This window comes from Osmia bicornis, chromosome 5 (genome assembly GCF_907164935.1).
Source record: "Osmia bicornis bicornis chromosome 5, iOsmBic2.1, whole genome shotgun sequence".
In the NCBI taxonomy this organism is placed as follows: domain Eukaryota; kingdom Metazoa; phylum Arthropoda; class Insecta; order Hymenoptera; family Megachilidae; genus Osmia; species Osmia bicornis.
Window position 1 is genome coordinate 470,625 of NC_060220.1, and position 21,010 is coordinate 491,634.

General features: G+C 39.0%; 5 protein-coding genes and 4 long non-coding RNA genes across 14 annotated transcripts; 3 read left to right on the forward strand and 6 right to left on the reverse strand.

The window, feature by feature from the left end:
- The first annotated feature begins 7 nt into the window (after window positions 1-7).
- LOC114882384 (F-box/LRR-repeat protein 16) lies at window positions 8-10,127 on the forward strand. Its single transcript, XM_029199272.2, has 7 exons — window positions 8-1,102; window positions 4,480-4,838; window positions 5,625-5,918; window positions 5,990-6,281; window positions 7,038-7,233; window positions 7,689-7,837; window positions 8,111-10,127. Exons 1-7 carry the CDS (start codon window positions 1,006-1,008, stop codon window positions 8,257-8,259), a joined length of 1,536 nt encoding a protein of 511 aa, XP_029055105.1. The 5' UTR covers window positions 8-1,005; the 3' UTR covers window positions 8,260-10,127.
- LOC114882549 lies at window positions 1,012-4,800 on the reverse strand. Of its 5 annotated transcripts, none has more exons than XR_003790436.2 (5): window positions 4,711-4,800; window positions 2,631-2,833; window positions 2,181-2,402; window positions 1,452-1,838; window positions 1,012-1,104 (listed from the first exon to the last, which is right to left on the reverse strand). It is a non-coding gene; the product is annotated as an uncharacterized LOC114882549 (long non-coding RNA). The 5 variants fall into 5 exon arrangements; XR_003790435.2 differs by having other exon boundaries at window positions 2,477-2,833; XR_003790437.2 differs by lacking the exon at window positions 4,711-4,800 and adding an exon at window positions 4,274-4,473 and having other exon boundaries at window positions 2,477-2,833.
- Window positions 4,794-5,618, reverse strand: LOC114882561. Its single transcript, XR_003790440.2, has 3 exons — window positions 5,298-5,618; window positions 5,072-5,181; window positions 4,794-4,884 (listed from the first exon to the last, which is right to left on the reverse strand). It is a non-coding gene; the product is annotated as an uncharacterized LOC114882561 (long non-coding RNA).
- On the reverse strand, window positions 6,223-7,099 carry LOC114882579. The gene is made up of 3 exons (XR_003790447.1): window positions 7,011-7,099; window positions 6,885-6,936; window positions 6,223-6,310 (listed from the first exon to the last, which is right to left on the reverse strand). It is a non-coding gene; the product is annotated as an uncharacterized LOC114882579 (long non-coding RNA).
- Window positions 8,959-11,211, reverse strand: LOC114882525 (DNA-directed RNA polymerase III subunit RPC8). The gene is made up of 6 exons (XM_046285742.1): window positions 10,913-11,211; window positions 10,671-10,854; window positions 10,460-10,600; window positions 10,269-10,393; window positions 10,141-10,196; window positions 8,959-9,118 (listed from the first exon to the last, which is right to left on the reverse strand). The coding sequence occupies exons 1-5, from the start codon at window positions 11,021-11,023 to the stop codon at window positions 10,143-10,145; spliced, it is 615 nt and encodes a 204-aa protein (XP_046141698.1). The 5' UTR covers window positions 11,024-11,211; the 3' UTR covers window positions 8,959-9,118; window positions 10,141-10,142.
- Window positions 11,212-11,406: 195 nt separating this feature from the next.
- Window positions 11,407-12,891, forward strand: LOC114882471 (ribosome biogenesis regulatory protein homolog). The gene is made up of 5 exons (XM_029199362.2): window positions 11,407-11,623; window positions 11,709-11,967; window positions 12,045-12,346; window positions 12,406-12,579; window positions 12,647-12,891. The coding sequence occupies exons 1-5, from the start codon at window positions 11,475-11,477 to the stop codon at window positions 12,780-12,782; spliced, it is 1,020 nt and encodes a 339-aa protein (XP_029055195.1). The 5' UTR covers window positions 11,407-11,474; the 3' UTR covers window positions 12,783-12,891.
- A 21-nt stretch (window positions 12,892-12,912) lies between these two features.
- On the forward strand, window positions 12,913-19,777 carry LOC114882453. Of its 2 annotated transcripts, XM_029199347.2 has the most exons (6): window positions 12,913-13,214; window positions 13,690-13,887; window positions 13,965-14,005; window positions 16,318-16,887; window positions 18,781-18,930; window positions 19,024-19,777. In XM_029199347.2, the coding sequence occupies exons 4-6, from the start codon at window positions 16,426-16,428 to the stop codon at window positions 19,519-19,521; spliced, it is 1,110 nt and encodes a 369-aa protein (XP_029055180.2). In that variant the 5' UTR covers window positions 12,913-13,214; window positions 13,690-13,887; window positions 13,965-14,005; window positions 16,318-16,425; the 3' UTR covers window positions 19,522-19,777. The 2 variants fall into 2 exon arrangements, with proteins under 2 accessions (XP_029055180.2, XP_029055185.2); XM_029199352.2 differs by lacking the exons at window positions 12,913-13,214; window positions 13,690-13,887; window positions 13,965-14,005 and adding an exon at window positions 14,360-14,573.
- On the reverse strand, window positions 14,309-19,117 carry LOC114882565. Its single transcript, XR_003790442.2, has 3 exons — window positions 19,007-19,117; window positions 18,760-18,847; window positions 14,309-14,366 (listed from the first exon to the last, which is right to left on the reverse strand). It is a non-coding gene; the product is annotated as an uncharacterized LOC114882565 (long non-coding RNA).
- Window positions 19,778-19,779: 2 nt separating the features above from the next.
- On the reverse strand, window positions 19,780-20,959 carry LOC114882496 (nuclear transcription factor Y subunit B-4). Its single transcript, XM_029199385.2, has 2 exons — window positions 20,739-20,959; window positions 19,780-20,602 (listed from the first exon to the last, which is right to left on the reverse strand). Exons 1-2 carry the CDS (start codon window positions 20,851-20,853, stop codon window positions 20,055-20,057), a joined length of 663 nt encoding a protein of 220 aa, XP_029055218.1. The 5' UTR covers window positions 20,854-20,959; the 3' UTR covers window positions 19,780-20,054.
- Between the last annotated feature and the right edge of the window lie 51 nt (window positions 20,960-21,010).

The following is a 21,010-nucleotide window of genomic DNA, read 5'->3' on the forward strand; positions in this document are numbered from 1 at the left end:
CGCTTTACGTCACGGTGTATGTCGTTTTACGAGGAACGGCGGCGGCTCTGTCGATCGAGCGGTTTGCATAGTTTCAGGCGTCGCGACGTGTACGACGGTTCACCGATCGTCAGGCGTAAAAAAAAAAGGTGGTTCGCGCCTGGAAACCGTACGGTTGCGTGGCTCGAGTGGGGAGCAGCCAGACAAGTTCAGCGCGAATATCGATTCAGTCTCGCGCAAACCACCCCCATGTACTGTGCCCGTTGCAGCAGCTCCACCTTCTAGCTTTGTTTTCCGCTGGGTGTCATGACTGACACATAAACAGAGAGAAAGACACCGTGGTAAAAAGCTCTCGGTTACATCGTGGGGAGAAGAGATACGGTGACGAGTACGAAAAGAAACGATCATCGTCGATAAAAACCACTTGGCCGATGATGCTTATCGATTCGCGTAAATTATTTTTCCAAGAGTCATTCTGTCGTTCGCAAGTGAGTTTGGTCAAGTTTGTTAGATAAATTCGGTGAGAGAGAACACTCGTGATTCTTTCGCAGTATAACTCCAATTTTCCTTTTTCGTCTGGTTTTGTGAGCTACGGGCTCCGTTGATTAAAATAGATCCTTCCAGTAAAACGTTTCATCATTGATTCGCTTTGTGTCGAGCTACCTTCTGCTCGAAGGGGTTGAAGTCTTTCGTTGGATGCTCCGCGTCTCGACCACGCGCTCGGTGATAATAAATCTCGATGGGCATCGGATACAACGAAAAAATCGACACACGAACGGGTTCATTCGATACAATTGATTCGTACAACGCAAGAAGAGTCGCGTGACTTTCGTCGTGGACGGGGAAGAACGCGGTCTACGGAGGAAAAAGAGGCGCAAGAAGAGGAAGAAGAAGAGAGAAGAGTCCGGAGTTTCGCTAGTGTTTCGCTCGAATATGAAACGCTTTAACCGCGGCCACGCGGATCCGTGTTCGTCTTGACTACGAGTCGCGGCTGAGCAAAGGGAGTGCGCCTCCCCTTCTTGAGAGATGTCTTCGATATCAGCCCAAGGGGTCGTCGAAAGAGCCAGCGCCGAGTTGACCAAGAGAATCAACGGTCTGGGGTTGAGAACGTCCAAACATCATGGTCTGTAAATTACCAAATTATTATTATTTATATTCTCCAACATTGCTTGAAGAAATCTTTTATATGTGAATAATTCATACAATGGAAACAATCATTTGGGTCAACAGTAGTTGACATTTTACTCTATTTTGATGTATGCAAAAGTAATGGCTGTGTTCCTATTATAAGTTGATATTGATTTCAAATTAGTGCACTACTATTTCTAGCAAATTGCTACACGTTACATAGTTAAAATCGACATCCTTTTGAATGAAAACTTCTTTAAACGTATGGTCTGTTAAAGAACTGCTGTTAGATTAATTTACGATCATTTTTGCATAAAATTTTTTCCGGTTATCATACAACTCACCCAGTATTTTGTAATATTTTTTTAACCTTCGTGCCAATCAATTTTACTGAGAATAATTCGCAATCAATAACGAATCGTTCGGTTCAGAGCTAGCCCGAAGTTAACTCGACCCTAACCCAGATCCAGCATATGTTCATTCTCTTTGCGCCTCGTTTTTTTTTTTTTTTTATTCCTTTTCTACTCTTGCAATTGTCATCCTCGTGGCCAGCTAGTTACGTCAGTCTTCTCGTCTCTCTCTTATATTCCCGAGCTAGACTTTTGAAGAACCGCCGAAACAGAAAGATTCTTGAATTTCTTCGCCCATCATTACGTAATCGCGATGACGAATTGATTTCTGTCGAATCCGCAACCCCTAGCCGCTCCTTGCACCCTTTCTTAATTCCTTCCCTGCGGACAACGTATATAAACGTTATTTAAAACGGATCGTTCATTGTAGACGATCAAGATGTTAGCGTTGAGTCACAATGAGATAGAAATTTATTTCTGGCCAGATAACTTATTAATCAAATTCATTTATCACTTTAGATATAAATCAAGATTACTTATTATTAATTTCGATCCACATATTCTCCTCTGACTACTGAGCTCTAAATTTACTTATTAAGCTTTAGAAATTGATTCCCAACTGTTAAACTCAGAATGTCTTTTAGCCAGAAGATTAATTTTGCATTATGAAACACAACATTCGGTATCCTGATCGTTCCCAACAAAACCATGCCCTCGTTATACCAATTTTCCTCGAGGATCGGTCGTTAAACGGCCACCAGGTGCTTTCAGTCGCAATCCAAGCTGCAATGGAATCGATAGCATTCGTCCTCGTACACGTGGAAACGTAAAAACCAAGTGCGTTTAAGTCTACCTCTCCCCATGGCCCTTCTCTTCGATTATCCATTTTTCTTCTGCATCGAATTTTTGCTCAACGGAGACTTGAACTTCTTGCTTCATAATTTTCTGCAACATCAAGGCAAACAAAGTATATTGAAACGCTATACATACCACGTATTCAACGATCTTTGACTATGCACATTGTAATTAGCACTAAATTTGAATTGTAAGTTGCGTCACAAGTGTGATATCGCGAGGCAAGGGGTTTGAAACAAAAGACACGGTCGTCTACGAGTCCCGTGTTCGACGATTCAACCGCGTAGATTTATTTTGAAGCGTAAAATAGGCAATCACGGTGGCTGAATCGTCGCCAACACGTAGGCTGGCTGATAAAATCGCGGAGGATGGGCCAACGCTCCTCGAGGATAATTAATCATCCGTTTTGCGCTGATCGTCGCTCAAAAATTCGCTTTTAACGCTTCCTGAAGAGTAAATTGTCACGATCGGCTACTCCTTGTTTCTTCCATGCTTGTTTCATGAAGAAATTGATTTGCATTCTAGAAATAAAAGAGATCAACATTAATGTACATATGCAAAATTGTTCTCTGGATTTTGTAATTGTAAACGCGTACAAAATATTGATGTACATGAATAATTTAATATGTTAACGATGCAAGCGGAGGTCACTGATGATCCGCATTATGAATTTATTTTTGTTAAACGATTAAAAACGAAGGAAGATAATACTGAATGCTGTTAAAATTATAATAACAGATAATTAAATTATAAAATGAGCGTTTGACATCCTAAGTAAATGATAAATAAAGTGATATTCAAATTGATTGATTGTTGCATGTCAAAGAATTTTGAAACACTGATGATATCAGAGTATCTTAACGAACGAACTTTAATTAATCTGTAGCTGTTAACATCGGTAAACATTGATGCAATCATCTATGCCTGATTCCTGGAGAAATTTTACAACTAACATTCGTTTGAAGTACAAATATTTTCTCATCGATTTGATTGGCAATCACTCGCCAGTCCAACAGGACTTTTTAATTAAAATTCATAGAGAAGAATATTTACGGTAGCTGATCGATACACCGGCGATAAATTTAAAGTTGCCAGCATTTCAGATTAAATTCCCGTCTTTCTCCTCGAATACTCTGCCTTTAAACGGTTGATAATTTCAAGGAATTATTCATTTTATAACGATATATCGTTCGCCTAAAGTAACGATTGAAGAGGGTAGTTTAATTGCGAACGATGGGTGGGCACGATTCGCGAAAAAATGCTCGTCACGCGATAAAGAGATAGACAGAGGAAATAGAGACGTACTCGGAGCCAAATAGGACGTACAGCTCGAAAATAAAACGAGAATAACTGCTGCATCTTTGCCGAGTTTACCTTTGCAGAAACGCCTTTAATGCCACGCTCGCCAATATAATTCTACCGGAGGAAAATGCTTCGTAAAAAGAAAAGAGAAAAGAAAATTGATTCGATCACGTTTACACGGTTGATCCAAGATCTCGTTTCAATCGAAATAGCCATTCTCTGTCTAAATGAAGTCTTTCATTAAACTGAAATTTCTCCTATCCCTTTAACTTTCTCAATACGCTTTAGAGAACAGTGATTAAAATAATACAAAAATCAATGCGGCAAGTCAACCTTCTAAAATGTAAAGTAACATCAAAATAAAAATGAGAAGTTTATTTTAACCCTTTATCTGGTACCCGCGTAATACCGAAGGTCGTGTATGTTCTACCATCGACCATTTCATATTATTTATATATGAATATGAAAAATGTATTATTTCCAAGATATTTGGCTTGTTATCAACTATTTTATTAAATTCCTCAAACAAACGTATGAAAGGTATGATATAGTATCTGTGTAAATATGAATATGTCAAGTACACTTATATATCATTTTAACGACATTAAATGGCTTTTATTAACGCGTTGACTGTCACATGGATTAGTAATGTTAGCTACCACGCTCTGGAGGCGTTGAGAATCCCGTCAAACAGAGTATTTTTATTTTTCACAAAGCCCGTCTATTATTTTTCCTAATACTGTATTGTTTCGAAAAGTTTCACATCCACGTATCCTCCCGGCTTAGGAAATGATCCGAAACGGTGTCGAATAACCGGAGAGAGGAAAACATCCTCTATATTCGTACGAACGATGGCATGTTTCAGGTGGGGGAAAGGCGAGCGTCATGGAACGCGTTACGAACGTGTTTTGCGGTAGCGGAGGGGTTGCCTATACGAATTTGCAGAGCGCGAACAATGCGAACGCAACCCCGGAAAAGCCGAGCAGGAGCGTACCAACATCGATGAGTAATATGCCAGCAGCGAACAACAAGAGCCTGAATAGTAGCAACACACCCAGCAGGGCCAGGATATCGAGGAACCGACCGAAAAACGTACCACTCGCAAGCGGTGGTACAGGAGGCTACGTAGCACCCGCCACGTGGGATCAACTGATGCAAGATGATCACTTCCTTGGAAAATTCTTCCTATACTTCACCGCCGTCGAGAGGAGGATCTTGGCTCAGGTGCTGGATCTTAACCTCCTTTGCTTGGTTCTTCGCTTATGTTCAACTAGATAGGATTAAATGTAACATATAGTAGTGAATAGGAATTGGTTCAAGGGTTTTAACACGTTCACAGTTTGGGATTTGTAGGCATTCACCTTTTGTTAATTAAATTACGAGGTCTTGGAAGATCATAGGTGTCTTCTTTTACAACTGTGAATGTGTTAGGTATCATTAGTAATTAGCCTTATTACCTAAATCTTAAGAAGATATTTTAAACACTATGAATGATGGAATACTTGAAAATTCACTTTTGACTATTTTCAAAATACACGTCCAAAGGTTGGGGGTGCAGTTTACTCATCTGAAAGAAAAATTTCTTTGTTAAATTACAAATTACATTGCTACTCGTTTCGTTAGAAAACACAGCGGTGAATTAGAACGTATTTTTCTACCATTTGAGACAAGCCTGATACCTACCACTGATTTACAAACGAGTCACGAATAGGACAATCGCAAACAGAGGACTCGTCGTGGCTGTAAAGTTGCGCAATCGTCATCTCCTTGGACGTGTATGAGCGCATACGGGTGGAGGATGATTTTGCTTGGTCGTAAAATAAATCAAAATGATGGAAGACATCAGAGAGAGACGCTCCGTTAACTAGCTTGTTTGTTTGGAAGGCTTTAAGCTTCTTGGCTGCGAATAGATGTTACTGTTTTATAGTCGGAATCACTACTTTGTTTCGCTAACGGACAGTGAAATTCCTAATATTTTACAACTAAGTAATTAATATAATTTTTGTACAGGTGTGCACAAGATGGAGGGACATATTGTACGCTAGGCCAAGACTTTGGGCAGGATTGGTGCCCGTTATCAGGTGCCGCGAGGTGCGTGCTTTGCCACCAAATTCGCGTACACGGCTCTATGCCTCGTTGGTGAGGAGAGGCTTCCATTCGTTGGTCCTCCTGGGCGCTTCCGACGAGGACATCCCAGACCTGACGCATGGTTTCCCTTTGGCGCAGAGAAATATCCACTCGTTGTCTCTGAGATGCTGTGCGGTTACCGACAGGGGTTTAGAAACCCTGTTGGATCATTTGCAAGTAAGTTTCTCCGTTAATTTTTCTTGGAAAGACAACAGATTTCCTAATTCTCTGGATTTCCATATTTTTAGGCCCTGTTCGAGCTCGAATTAGCCGGCTGCAACGAGATAACGGAAGCCGGCTTATGGACTTGCTTGACACCTAGAATAGTGTCGCTCTCTTTGTCGGATTGTATCAACGTGGCAGATGAAGCTGTCGGTGCTGTCGCTCAATTGTTGCCGAGTCTCTACGAGTTCTCGCTGCAAGCTTATCACGTAACCGACGCTGCCCTAAGTTACTTCGATGCCTCGCAAGGTAGCTCCCTCAGCATCCTCAGGCTCCAATCCTGCTGGGAGCTCACCAACCACGGTGTGGTCAATATCGGTAAGAATTCTCCTCTCAACGCGTTGAAGCTACAAATTAAAAAGATTGAATGTTACTAAAGTTATTCCGACACAAAGATATTACTGAAGACTGGACGATCGCTGATGCAGAAAATTAATGTTTACTCTGCGATACAGAATGAAACATGCCAGATGAAAGAGGCGAAACAAAATTTAAGACCTTGAAGTTGCAAGAGCAACGTGTAGAAAAGGGGACGATTGCGACATCGTTCTGCATGAATCCAGGTAGAAATACGCGATGACGATACCGTGAAATTAAGTCAGGTGGTGTACGTATCCGGCCATTATAAATTTAGAATTAAGGAACACAGCTTTATTTAGCTTACAAGCTGTCAGCGATCGTTCAGATTCAAGCTCCTAGGTGAGTTGATGTTGTCCGAGGACAACGACCGGATGTCGTTATTTATACAACTTTGCGTTCGGAGATTCCTGGACATTTTCAAGCGGAGATGCGTGTAGCATGATAATTCTTAACATAGAAAAACAATTATATCCTTTGTAGACATTCTGGAGGCTAGTTTACAGTCATCGTGTCAGTGAGATCCTTTTCAATGAAAGTGTTAATCATTTACGTGCTAATTACCCAGGAACACATCTCCTGTGTCCTCTACTTGCTCTTAGTTCATCGCTTTGACCTAAAATGTATTTTATATCAGATATACGTATAACATATTTATGTCTTAATTAACTGAAAGTATGCAACTTAAACGAATTCCTAATTTTGTCTTCTCTACAGTGAACTCCTTGCCCAACTTGACCGTCCTGTCGTTGTCCGGCTGCAGTAAGGTGACGGACGACGGCGTCGAATTGATAGCTGAAAACCTGTCGAGGCTTCGTTCCTTGGATTTGAGCTGGTGCTCGCGAATCACGGACGCAGCCTTAGAGTACATCGCCTGTGATTTGAATCACTTGGAGGAGCTTACGTTGGACAGGTGAGAGCCTCTTAACCGGGACATCAGCCGGCAAACAGGGAGCGCCTTAAATCGCGTTAGTCCGTCATTTAGCCGCGCTGAATCCGTACGATCCGTTCGCGCTTCATTCATGTTCTAAATACTGAACGTGTTAACAAGCATTCTATTTAAGATCTGCCATTACGCAATAAACGTGAATCATCCATCGTGGAACGTTCAGACGTCTAAGGAGACGGAATTGCAATCTGCTTAAGCGACCGATTCCCCTGATGATGTACGACGCTTCGAACGTGTTTGATACACGTTTCTTGGCTCGATTACAGGACTTTGATCGTCTGCGGTTCCGTCTTCGAACGTCCATGCCAATTTGTCGTTAATCGAGACGTTAATCGAGAAAATAATGCTCCCTCGTTTATACTTATACCAACGATAAGTCTGAAGATTCGATGACATAAAAATGGTACTTTCTCACTTAGATGTGTCCATATCACCGATATTGGAGTGGGCTACATCTCTACAATGGGATCGCTGAGCGCATTGTTCTTGAGATGGTGCATACTGCTTAGAGACTTTGGACTTCAGCACTTGTGCGGCATGAAATCCTTACAAGTACTCTCCGTGGCAGGTAAGATGAATCTAAGGCAAATTCTCTAGAACGGTGTTCCATATTTCCATGTACAAAGAAGATAAACATATTACCCTAGTAAACCAGACCACAATTGGAATTATTCTGACATAAACCTTCCGTTTCCTCTCTTGCACATTAATGCTACTTAAAACTTTCAGCTATTCGGTGACTGATTACGTTATCAAGCGACAGCGTTTATCCATTTCACCTGAAACCGATAAAAGGTTTTAAAGTAAAACGAATCATTGAAAATATATTCATTATCCACAGGTTGCCCGTTGCTCACGAGCAGTGGCTTGTCCAGCTTGATACAACTTCGTCATCTGCACGAGCTAGAGCTAACCAACTGTCCAGGAACGTCCCAGGAGCTGTTCGATTATTTGCGTGAACATCTGCCTCGCTGTCTGATCATCGAATAAACGATATCGTAGGAGGAGCAGCGTAGCTCCAGGGATTTCTTCGCGTTCAGAGCCACGGACGAATTTTTATTCCTAGAAACCAGACGACGAGAAACGAAGCTGTTTCGTGTTAAGCAATACTTTGAGCGACGAAGGTGTGCACGAGGAACCGAGCCGATGCGTCGTACGAATAGAAGAGAAGCATTAATTGACGTCCAAACACGCGAAATACGAATGCCAGAAATGTTTTTCTCTCTTGTATAACGATTAAAAAAAAAAAAAAAAAAGAAAACGGAAGAAAAGACAAAAAAAAATGATAAGGAAAACGCTAGCCCTTAAACGTGCAAAAGTAAACACGATACTAAGATAGAGAATAGGCATTTCTTTTCATACACCAGAGCTCCTATTACCAAACTGCACTCCTCTTTTCGCCGATTGGATCTAGGATGCTATGATCGCAATGGGTACGTTTTTGTTACTTCCGTCAGCAACGAAAGGAGACAAGAAACCAGCCAGGTATCCAGGTTTATATTGTACAGAGTTTCACGCGTCGCTTGATGATAGAGAAAAATATAAACGATGAGACAGTTTAAACTCGTAGGTTTTCGCTGAAAAAGAAGAAAAAGAAAAAAAATAATAAACGATGACGAACGTAGAATTGTCAGACGAGGCGTCAAGACAGACTCAAATGAAAATAGAAAAAAGAAAAAAAAAAAACAGTTAGAACTGTGATAAAATTTTTATTATACGTATATTGTTCAACTTCGACGATTATGTTTAGGGCGTTGTTGATCCCGCTTGAAGAAAGTTGTAACATGTTAACTGCCATGGGGGGGGGGGGGGGGGTCATCGGCACCGTGAATTCAACATTACTGGATAACTGGAAGAAAGAAAGATTAGATAGCATTGATATTATACTAGTTACGCCAGATAGCAAATAGAAAGCCTTACTTGAGCAATTGCAACTGTTGTGTGCTATATTATACAAGGACGTTTTCACTGTGGCAGTCAACATGTTAAAAATTGCGCGATTACAACGCGTTGCTTTGAGAAAAGAGTTGCATAGAGGAACGAGAAAAGACAAAAAAAAAAAAAAATGAGCAGAAACATTCCGGTTATGATTGCGCAGATTAACGAGGGGTTTTTATTTACCAGCCGTACGATTCGCATGATTTGTTCGATGATACGTGTTGCTAAATTATAAAAATGAAAATGACGAAAAAAAGAATGATAAAAGAAGAAGAAATTAATGATCATTGCACATCTATGTATTGTCTAGATGAAGTTTTTAACTTACATTTTACCTACGTATATTCTGCTGTCATGTAATTAATGTTTCCTATATTTAAGGCTTACACCTAGCTAAGTTCTCGAAATGTTTTTTCATTAAATGTAACGGATGTATCGCAATATAGAGAGAAACGTATTTTATGTGTTTAATACCGTTAACTGTTTCGATGATTACTTGAGACAAATCAATGTTACACTATGCTCGAGTATCACCGCTCCATACGGGGGTGTACTGGATGAATTTTATGCCATCGTTGGAATGGTACGGGTGCAATGTTTTTCTTTTTTATGTTGACGAATAAAATAACTATCGATTAACTTATTACAATAACGTTCAGCATGTCCTCGAATTCTATCGAACTGAACTTATTTTTTGCGTGTTACCACATGTTTAGCACATAACGTCTTTGTATATATTGTACAAATAATGATTAATAATTCTGTTACCAATCAAAACTAAATATAAATATATCCGCACAGTGAAAGTTCTATCGAAAAAATCGGGGTTGCATGCGACGCCAATCACGGATTTAACATTAAGAATGAAAATATGATTACACGATGGAATGTGCTGTGAAATAAAAATTTATTGATCTGAATTTATTTTTATACCATTAGCTGTTTTCCCACCATGTTAGCAATCCAAGACCCGGTTCATCGATAGCACCCTAGAATTAAGACAGTGATACAATCAGAATGTAAGAATTGTAATGAATACTTTATCAATCAGTCATACATACTCCTAAAGTGTATGGAGATGTGTTTTTAGATTCTGACTTTTCAACACCTTCCCCAGACATATTTGGCCCAGTAGGTAATGCCTCTGTGAAAGTTTCACTCACCACTCTGAATCTTATAATTTCTCCTAAAAGTTATCAATTGTTATTATCTTATGTCTATTATTATAGATTATTGAATACCTATTGAATACCTGCATCCATAAATAAGTCGTGCTTTTCACCATCCCCTGTATCATACTCCCATACCCATGCTTGTTCCATTTGATCAAACCTTGAAGGATGCTGCAGTTTATGAGGTGGAATTACAATATCTTCAAAAAATCCTAATGTTACTGCAAAAGTTCGAATTTTTTAAATATAAGCCTGCATTAGCAACAACAGACTTTATGATATAAATGTTACCATGAACACCATCGACGCTACAGCTACGTATTTTTCCTATTAGAATTTCTTCCATAAACGGACGAAAGACAATAAATCGAAATATTACTTTGGTATGAGAGGCGCCATCGCCGGGAAAAATATACGATTCCTCGATTTTTGTTATGTCGTGTAAAGCAATGCAAAGACCAACATTGAGATAAACCTTGAACAAATAATTGATTAGTGATTTAGCAAATTTAAATTAGAATATATTAATTCACCTTATTAGCTAGTTTCCTGTTAAGTTCATCGGTAACAGCATCGTTTAATTTTCGTTTGAATTCCCATGGTGGAATTCTGACTGTGTCTTTCAATTCTGCGAGGACAAACATTTTTACGACATTTGATTAATTTTAAACTAACGAAATAATACTTGTTATTTTCATTTACTAACACAACATTTATCTTTTATTCCTTTGACAAATGTGTGAAACAATATTCTTGTTACACATTCTTATGAGTTCTAAAGTACAACATTAACCTCCATCGGTGTCTACAGATCCAACAAGACTGAACAAGACTGAACAAGACTGGACATGCTTTTGTTTTTCGAAGGGTTTTGAATTTATGCCTCGAAACAGTAGCGCCATCTATAATACAGTGGCGCAAACTACTCGATAACTTACCGACTCCGGCAGTCGGTAAGTTGTTGCATAGTTTCCGCTGTTTTTCGATAGATAGCGCTGTTGCCTGTTTCGGAAACTCAGTCGGTAAGTTGTTGAGTAGTTTACTATCAAGGAAACCAGCAACCATAACATAACCTTTAACACATGTGTTTTAAACATGGATATTGTACAGTCAATTTTAGAAAATGATGCTCAAGAGAAAGACCCACGTAAATCTACGGTAGTACATAAAGATGTTGACGTTGAAACAGATGCAGGAACTCTCTTAGCATTGGATTCTAATACCCTGGATCTCAAAGCACTGAAGTAACCTACAAATTCATTTTTATGATACAAGCAATTTTACTTCAATTATATTTGTTTATATTAATTGCTTCTATGTATTTTCTAGAGCTCAACAGGAACCGTATTTAAGAAGTTTAACAAGGGATAATGTGCAACTACTGATTAACAAAATTTGGGAACTACCAACAGAACGTATCGATGAAGTGATAGTAGCAAAATTACCCAAGCCTCATTTTGTATTACCAAGATCTCGTCAACTTCCAAAACCAAAACCTTTAACTAAATGGCAAAAGTTTGCTAAAGAAAAAGGTATCAGAACTAAGAAGAAGGGTAAATCTAAACTTCAGTGGGATGAAGAATTACAAGTATGTCTTCTGTATCTGAGTATTCTACATGTACCTTGAGCATATCAGTATATGTATTGTTGATATTTTTGTTACAGAAATGGATACCTACATTTGGTTATAAGCGTAAGACAGCTTTAGAACAGAAAGAATGGTTGGTAGAAGTAAATGATGAAAACAAAGCTATGGAAGATCCATTTGCTACAGCAAAGGCAGCAAAAGAAGAAAGACAGTCTAAAAATGAATTGCAAAGGCTGCGTAATATTGCTAAAGCAAAGAATATTAAAATTCCAAAAGTAGGACTTCCTACTAAAGAACATTTCCCAGAGGCAAAACAACTCTCTCAGGCCATTACTATCGCTCGTACATCGACAGCCTCTGTTGGCAAATTTCAGGATAGGTAATGTTCAAAATATGATTTATGAAATAAATTCCATGTTCACTGTATAATATGCACAGGTTACCAAAAGAAAAAGATGCAAAGGGCATCGCAAAACAGGTACCAGGTATGAAAAGAAAGGCCGAAAAGGTTCCATTAAATTTGAACGACGAGAAGAAACGGAATACAGATTTAGCAGAGAACATCCTTAAAAGTAATACTAAAATCTTTCGTGAAGATTTCTCTGCTCCAAAGTAAGTACTCAAGTTTCTGAAAGTATCGACATGAAAATCACAATGCATTTATAAATTTCTTTTATAGAACGAAAGTTAACGAAACAAAAACAAAGACAAAGAAAGGTAAAAGAGGAGTAAAAAGCCAGGGAGCAAAGAAGCCAAAAGGAGGAAAAGGAAAACGTGATATGCGCCTTAAAGTAGGTGGTAGAAAACGAAGATAAAGGAACTGAATGCTTGTGTTACTTTAAATACTTGAACTACAATAATTACAACGTTAAGTACCTATATTAAGATTAAACCATGTTAAAATAAATAATATTGGTACAATAATCAATTACATATTAATCTTCCCTTCTTTCCTGTGAATAAATTAATTGCATATTCATTCGTGAATTACATAATGAAAAATGTAATGATTATTTTTGTGATTAAAAAGCATGTCGCTGTCACTGATAAGATTAATTGAGATTAAATAGAAGAAAAAAGTAGAACATAATCGAAACATGGGTGGTGTTACAAGCCGATAAAGCAGGTTGTCCCTTAGCCACAGAATCAGGGTAATGTGAGAAAGGTGAAAGGTCAAAAGCAGTACGGGATATCGACTCGTGGGAACTCGTGAGGGCGAGGTAACCTGGCAGCGGGTACGGGGGAGGGTAAGTGCGAAAGCGGGTTGTCCTAGAATCTGTAAGGAGTTCCACCCCGCATGTGATTTTATACGTATTGTATATGTATACACGTTCAATGCCATCTGAACGAAATACAAACGCATTTAAATACTTCATGTAATCCACGTCAGTCAAAATTATCAATACATTAGATGATTATATTTCAAATTTTAATTATATGCAACTCTTACATAATACCACGAAGGTATTATTCCTCCTTTAAAAATGCAGGCAATTCTGCATGATATACGTAATATTTCGTTCGATGCAGTAGTACATTATACACTTTACCCGTCCTATTTGATCATCAAACTGTTAAGTATTGACATACGATGGAATTCACCCCCCCACAGAATAACAAAAATCTTACAATTTCAATATCTTCAATTTACGAAATTCAAAATTGAATCTCGTATCGAAAGTGATCGTTAATCGATACGAACTTCTTCGATATCGATTTCAGTACGATTCCAACGACTTACGACGCTGAATCTGAACCTCGTTAGTTACAAAAGTGATGTGAAAAAATAACTGCTACCAATGATTTAATCTATCCAATTTGCTTTTTACAAACTGAAAGGGAACTAAAACGTATTACTCGTTGTAACTGGTTTCACCTCGGGCTACACATAAAAATCGAACGCGGTTGCGTCCGCATGCGGTAAGTCAATATCGATAATAATCGTTGGAATACCAGTTACTGCATTAAACCAACTAAATTATCGTTTCTAACCATAGTTCAGCAGAACGTATGAACCTGAAAAGTGTCTCAACCTTGGGTAAGTTTAGATATTCGCATAAGGCTAGTGAACGAATGGCGTACATAATCGAGCGACGTAACGCGCTTGCGAGAACGTTAGAGAAGGGGTTGTCGAGCAGGAGGGTAAAGAAGTAACCGCGGGCTGACGGTTGTTCAGTCGGTGGTTGCTCGGTAGTAACGGGCGCGTCCACGAATTACGTGCTAACACGATGGAGGCTGCGTTAATTATAACGAACAAGTGATACGCGCCGTGTGTACACGGGGATCGTGTCCTGGATATTCGTGTCCCGCGTATCCCCTGTCGCGCACCCCTGCTCCCCCCTGTGTCCGTGCTTCTGTGTGCGTGCGGGTCCCTCTAACGGTAGTAGTTTGGCATCTCGCTACAAAGAAAAAAGAAAAAGCAAATAAGAAAAAAAAAGAAAGAATAAAAAAGTGCAATTGGACAAAAAGAAAGGCACAACGAACAAGAAAATGTCGTCCACGTAAATCGAAGGAAGGCGCTTTGGGATAAAGAGAGAGAGAAAGAGAAAGAGAAAGAGAGAGAAGCAGTTCTCGTACACGGTGCAGTGGTTTACCCTGAGTCGTTGGTACGCGCAGCCTTTTGGTGTTGCTGGCTGACTTGACGCCTGCTTTTGCTATTGCTGTCGCTGCCGCCGCCGTCGAACCGTCGCCGACGTTGCTGCAGCAGTTGCTAGCGATACGAAATGAACGGGAAAAAAAGAGAAAGATCATATGTGTTAATTGAGAGGGAGAGAAAGTGTGGGAGAGAAAGAAACAAATGTAGCCTTCATTGTTCCGTCGTCGTCGTTCTCGTCGTTGGTCGTCATTTATTGTATAGAACGCTCTGTCAATACGCGTTTCCCTAATGCGAACCTAAAAAAAAAGAAAGGAGAAAATATAATAAATGCGATGTGCTCGTTGGCCACCAGTCAGCCTTTTATTTTTTTACGCGCTTCTTCGTGTGTTCTTTTTCTTTTCTTTTTAGGAAGTACATCTCTGCCTCGAAATAAGTAACTCGCTAGAGAAAAGAAGTCATCTTCTATCCTTTAAAAAAACAAACAAATTCGCACGTTCGGCCGATTACTTTATAGGGTGCCGCTCGAGTTGCTTATTTCGAGGCAATACTGTACCCAAGTAGGGCAAACTGCCGTTCAGTTCACCGTGGATCCTGTTGGCTTTTCTATATTATTTTCCCTGGGACTTGATATATTATTTCGCTTTGTATACCCTTTTCACTTGCTTCGTGCACGGACGTACCATTGCATGCGCATTACATTTGTTTGCTGTCCCCGATACTGGGTTATACATGGTAATTATCTTTACTCACTTGCTTCTTTACATGGATTTAATACATTTCATAACTAATATAATTTTTTTTCCTTTTTTTTTAGTATCGTTATAATTTTATAATAATATCGCGGCTTTCATGGTGCAATTTGATGGAAAAAATGATAGAGGAATATTAGGATAGAAAAACAAAGAAAAGGGTGAAACAAAGGAAGACAAAGATAGAAAGCAGAAGGGCACTGAAAACGAATGTAATGAATCGCGGGAGGGAAAGAGTGGCGAAAAGGAAAATGTCAGGGTGGGATAAGAAGGGATAACTAGAACGTGTCACGGCGTAAAACAATGAGGAAGAAGAGGGTTTTTCGATTTGTTACATTCGGGTTCGAAACTACTTGACCCATTGACGGGTCAAGAAGCTGAACAGAAAGGTGTCAATGCGGAGGTCTCCTCCTTGTAATGCTCAGATCAGAAAACTTGAGAGCTTGGTGGTAAAAGAGAGAAAATTATTTATGTTCATATTTTTTAATCAACGAAAATGCGATCAATCAGGCTTTTCTTAATGTTTTTTCTTCCTCTTTCTGTAAAGAGAAGTCTCTTAGCATCTTCCTGCTTACATATCCCGCGTTATGCTTTTAGCGCTAATAAGGGTAGATATTAGTATCTTATATCTCCTAATGTATACTTCTCATGCATAGAAAAAGAACTAATATTATTATTATACATTACGTGAAATACTTCTGATTCACTTCAAGTATCATTGAAATGCTTCTTTCATTCTTCAAAACCTATGTTATTCGATAAAAATTAGTATAAACAGTATTCAAATGCAAAGGATTAGTTGTTAATAGTAAAAAGTACGTTTAATTGGAGTTACTTAATTTAGTAAGTGTAACCAGCGCTTCTTGTGTTCAATATGCAAATACGTATAATGCTGTAAATAAGATGCTTTTCACGTGCTTCTCGCTAGAATAGAAGTTAGTCGGTAGTTTAGAATGACGGCCGCCAATAGCAGGCGGATGTCCGTCATGTTTCTTGCCTTTCCAGAAGGAAAAACACACAGGAAGACGATGCAAAGGGATCTAAACTCGTAACAGAAAGAACGCCTGGCCCGAAGGCGTTAAACCGGGAAGAGTATAATCGGGGTGCGAAGCGATGTACGCAGCTGCGGGTGGTGCCAGTATAGCGAACAGGAGGAAGCAGAAACGTTTGCAGCTTAACAAACGCGTCGCCGAGGGTACGATCCCGTCGCGGTTGAAGCCGGTCCCAGCGGCTTCTTCTCAGCACCACCAACACCAACACCAACACCAACACCAACATCACCACCACCACCACCATCCCAGCAAGTTTGCTCGTCCGCACGTTGTTCCACCATCTTCCACGCAACAACCACAACCACCGTCATCTGCATTCCATCCGAGCATCGATCGACGGCGTCATGTCGAGAAGTGTCAGCAGGTTGCACCGGTATCACCGATCCAATTCCCAATATCACCTCCACCGTTGTCTCTTGAATCGCCTAGTTCGGTCACCTGCGCCACTAAGTCCAATAATTTCCCTTTCCCGCCACCATCGATCCTTGATCTCCGAGTTTCGCCATCTTCATTGGAGCTACAGGTGGGTAGATTGTTCAGCGGTAATTAAATTGCTCCTAGGGTCGTTTCATTATATTCTCTATCTATTTTTTTAGCTCTGTTTCTCTTCTTTCTCTATCACACACACACACTAGTCGCTGTTGCCTAGGTACTACCTGATCACGTTTTATTAATCGCAGTCCTTTATTCAAGTAATTAACAAATCCTCGTTGCACTTTGCACCTTCTATTGCTGGCATACCTTTACTTATAACATTAGGAACACACCATCGATTGGCTGTCTGGTGGCGTATGTAAAGCCCCGCGCGATAACACGTCCTCGAGCGGCACCAGGTTCGTCAGCTGGTTATCCATCAATTGTAACTACAATTATTTTTTTTTTTATAGTAATTAACATGTCTCGACTGGTTCCTACCAGCGGATACGAGCATCTACTAATGTTGGAGGCAGACGATACAATGTTAGGAGTAAGTTGTAGTGCCTGGTACCAGTCACTATCGGGGAAGATTTGAGGAGGAATTTGTGTGCTTCTTTTTTGACTGGGGAAAGGAGAAGGGAAAAGTTTTATTTATACTGTGTATAAGAAAAAAAAAAAAAACAGAACTGGAAAGGAGAAAGAGGAGGAGATCTTAATGATCAATAAAATATACAAATGAATGAGCGGAATGCAGGCTGCTTTATTGATTAGAAGGGAGAAGCAACGGTTACGGGGGGGTAAGGTGGTGAACTTTAGAGAATTACCCTCAAACTTGGCCACCAGACTTATTCCGCCGCTTCCGCGATATCCCCCACGATCTTACGTTTATGGGGTAAGTATCAACCATACCGATATGCTGTATCATCAACAGTAAGCTAATGGCATCAGAGGGTAACTGCTGCTTCCCTAGCTGATTATCTATGCATCAACTTATATACCCTTTTTCTGGGAAAAGAAATTACATTTGTAGTGTATACTTGATGTTTATCCCCTTTTTTACTTTCTCTTATCATAGAACGGATCAGTGTTTTCTATGTTTATTAACTGTTTAATGAAAAAAAAAAAAAAAAAAATGTGATCATTAAAAAGAAAAGTTAAAAGGAGATTAAAACATATAAAGAAAAGTTCCGATTTTTGATGTACCTTTGTACCATTTTATATCAACTTTTCAATAAAAACATAAATAAAAATTATTTTTACCTTAGAAATGCACGTTAAATCGGTTTAATTTAGTCTCTTATATTTCAAACTTTTCATTGAAAGTTTCATAGTGATTTCATTAAATATAATACATATGAAAGAAATAAAAATCATGCATTTCAGATTGATATTATGGTACAGAAGATTGTATTCCATAATATTCAACATTTAATTGCTACTAATTATATATTTAATTAATTCTTTGTTGTCAATCAGAATGCAATGATTACAGTGCACTTGTCTAGACAAGTTCTACGACACATGTACGTATAAACGTTTATACACATCTCAATTGGTTCTTTGTATAAAAATTTATCTGTATTTTATTTAGTACGTGCATGCATGTATTTTACATTATTATTTATGTGCTGGGTAACGAGGAAAGAGAGTGTTAATTAAAAAGTATCTTGATATAGTACATAAATAATAGAAAATATGTTTCACATGATAGAGAAAGATGTAAACTTATATATATATATATATATAATTATAATATAATGCTTTTATGTTTTATATTTATTTATATTTTGTATAATAGTATATATATATGATATTTATTATAGAAATTAAGAGAAAAATTATGATATATTTAATAATGTAGATTGTTCAGAATTTTTTTAGCCAAAGTATAATACATAGTTATTGAAAGATTTGATAGATAATTAAAGTGTTGAATGATCTCAACTGTAGTTGCTATAAATGCTTATAACAACAATACCTGAACGAAAAATAATTTCAGTGTGGTGGAGGACCTGGTAAAGCAGCATGGCAGGGGTGCAGCAGACCTTCCCCCCTTCCTTTGTCTCCTATGTCGCCTCACGGATGTCGTGGAGATGGTTACAAGACAAAGCAATGCGAGGCTCATCGACGATGGATGAAAAGAAACAGGGTAAAAGACTTATTAGTTATAATTTAACATATAATTTTAAGTAGATTAATGAAATTTGTTCATTCCGTATAAGTACCGTATTACTGTTTTCAGATAAGAGACGCAAGCTATTGCTATGGAAGCAGTGGAGAAGATGACGAAGATGATGGAAGCAGTAACGCAAACCGTCGTAGAGGAGAAGTTAGTGCGGCAGTGAATACCGTACTTTATGCGGGGCTGGGAACTACAGCGCTCGGATTAGTTATCTCGTTTGTCGGCACTGGAGAAAAAGGATTCCTCAGTCCGGAATTGAGGCTGGTGGGTCCTTCGCTACTGTGCGCCGGTTTACTGTGTTGCCTATTTCGGGTGCTGCTCTGCCTCTGTTTATGCCGTTGCGGTCAGTGCCGCTGGCGGTTTTGCCACGTTGCTTCTGACAAAAAGGAAAAAGTGAGGAAAACGGACGCGCGTCCGGCTGGAACATTACCTACCGCCTCACTTTTGTCACCAGCGCAACAACAGCGACAACAATCAGCCATGCCTTCGAGTGGCGCTGCATCATCATCAACAAAAGCACACGAGCTCTTGCTCTCTCCTGCCCAATTACCAGAGTGAAAACAACCATTATGAACGTTTTCTACGAGAATCTACACGCTGATTAACTGCCGGTTCTTGTCTAAAATAGAATATCTTGTTTCCATTCCGACCTGAACCGTTTTCGCAAACAAAAAAACACAACAAACCACCACAGCCTAAATCCTAGTTTAATTGCGAATACTAGAGCTTTAAAAAATAATAGTGAAATAAACAATCGGCTATGTTTTTCTACCCCTACCGTGTTTAAAAAAGTAAACAAGTAATTACTAACGAGTCTTTAACTGCTTCCTGGTTTATTTCCTTCCACGTTTATAGTTTCTTTACAAAGAATTGCCTAAATTTAATTCACCTCCCTTACCAAACTCTGAATCCATTCATACTTTGTTTCTTACAAATGTAAGTTTAGTTTACCCATAAAAACTGATTTTACAGTCTTTTGTAAAACACAATCGTACGTGAGAAAAAATATGCTACAGTTGAGATAGCTGTATCGCGTATCGCATTCTGTATCTTAATAATTTATATTAATATATCATTTTAACCTGTTGCGATCAGGAAAGCTGGAATTGCATTTGATCGGTAGACGTGTAACTATATATTACAGGCGTATCCGAAGTGGTAGCACTAGAAGCAGTCGCGGCAATGGCAAACAACTGATCTTCGTACATAGTTCCTTGTGGCTCAACTTTTCCATTGCCGGCCGGTGTACCACTCCCTGGAGGATTATCACCTTTCGTAGCTTCTCGGTATTTTTGTAGATACACTTTTAGTGGTTCTACGTAATTGTCAAAACCAAGAGTCGTCATGGCAAATAGAATGTCTTCACCATTAATAGTCTTACGTTTTTCCATATGACACCGATCACTTGCTTCGGATGTAATAAACGATATAAATTCGGATACACATTCTTGAACACATTCACGTGCATCTTTTGCTATCTTTCCCGCCTCCGGTATAGCTCTTTTCATAATTTTAGCAACATTCGCTATCGGCAGAAATCGGTCCTGCTCACGAAGAGGACCTCCACCACTGCCGCCTCCGGCTCCTTGTAAAGGATCGCTTGTTCCATGATTTGAATCATCCGTGTTTTCAGGATCATCTGAATAAAAATAATAACCTGTTAATATAAGTTAACATTGAAAATTGTTAATTATTTAAAAGCAATAATACAACAGTTGTATAATTATAGTTTATTTGTGTTTCCATCGAATATTTTCAAAACATCGTTAACCTACCCTCCATGTCGTCTGATTGTACACTGATATATGACGCAGAAACACCACTACCGCCAAGAAATGCTGTCGTACTTAAAGGTCCTCCGTCGTCACCACTTTCACCACTATTTTCCATTTCCAGTTAAGTTTACACTGAAGATACAATAAAAATACCTTCAATTCCCTTAACCTTTCTGGACCTTTGTTTTCGCGATACTTTATAACATTTTTCTGCCATAAACAAAATTTGCAGGTAGATGTCAACAGTTAAGTTTCTTGATACAACTAGCGCC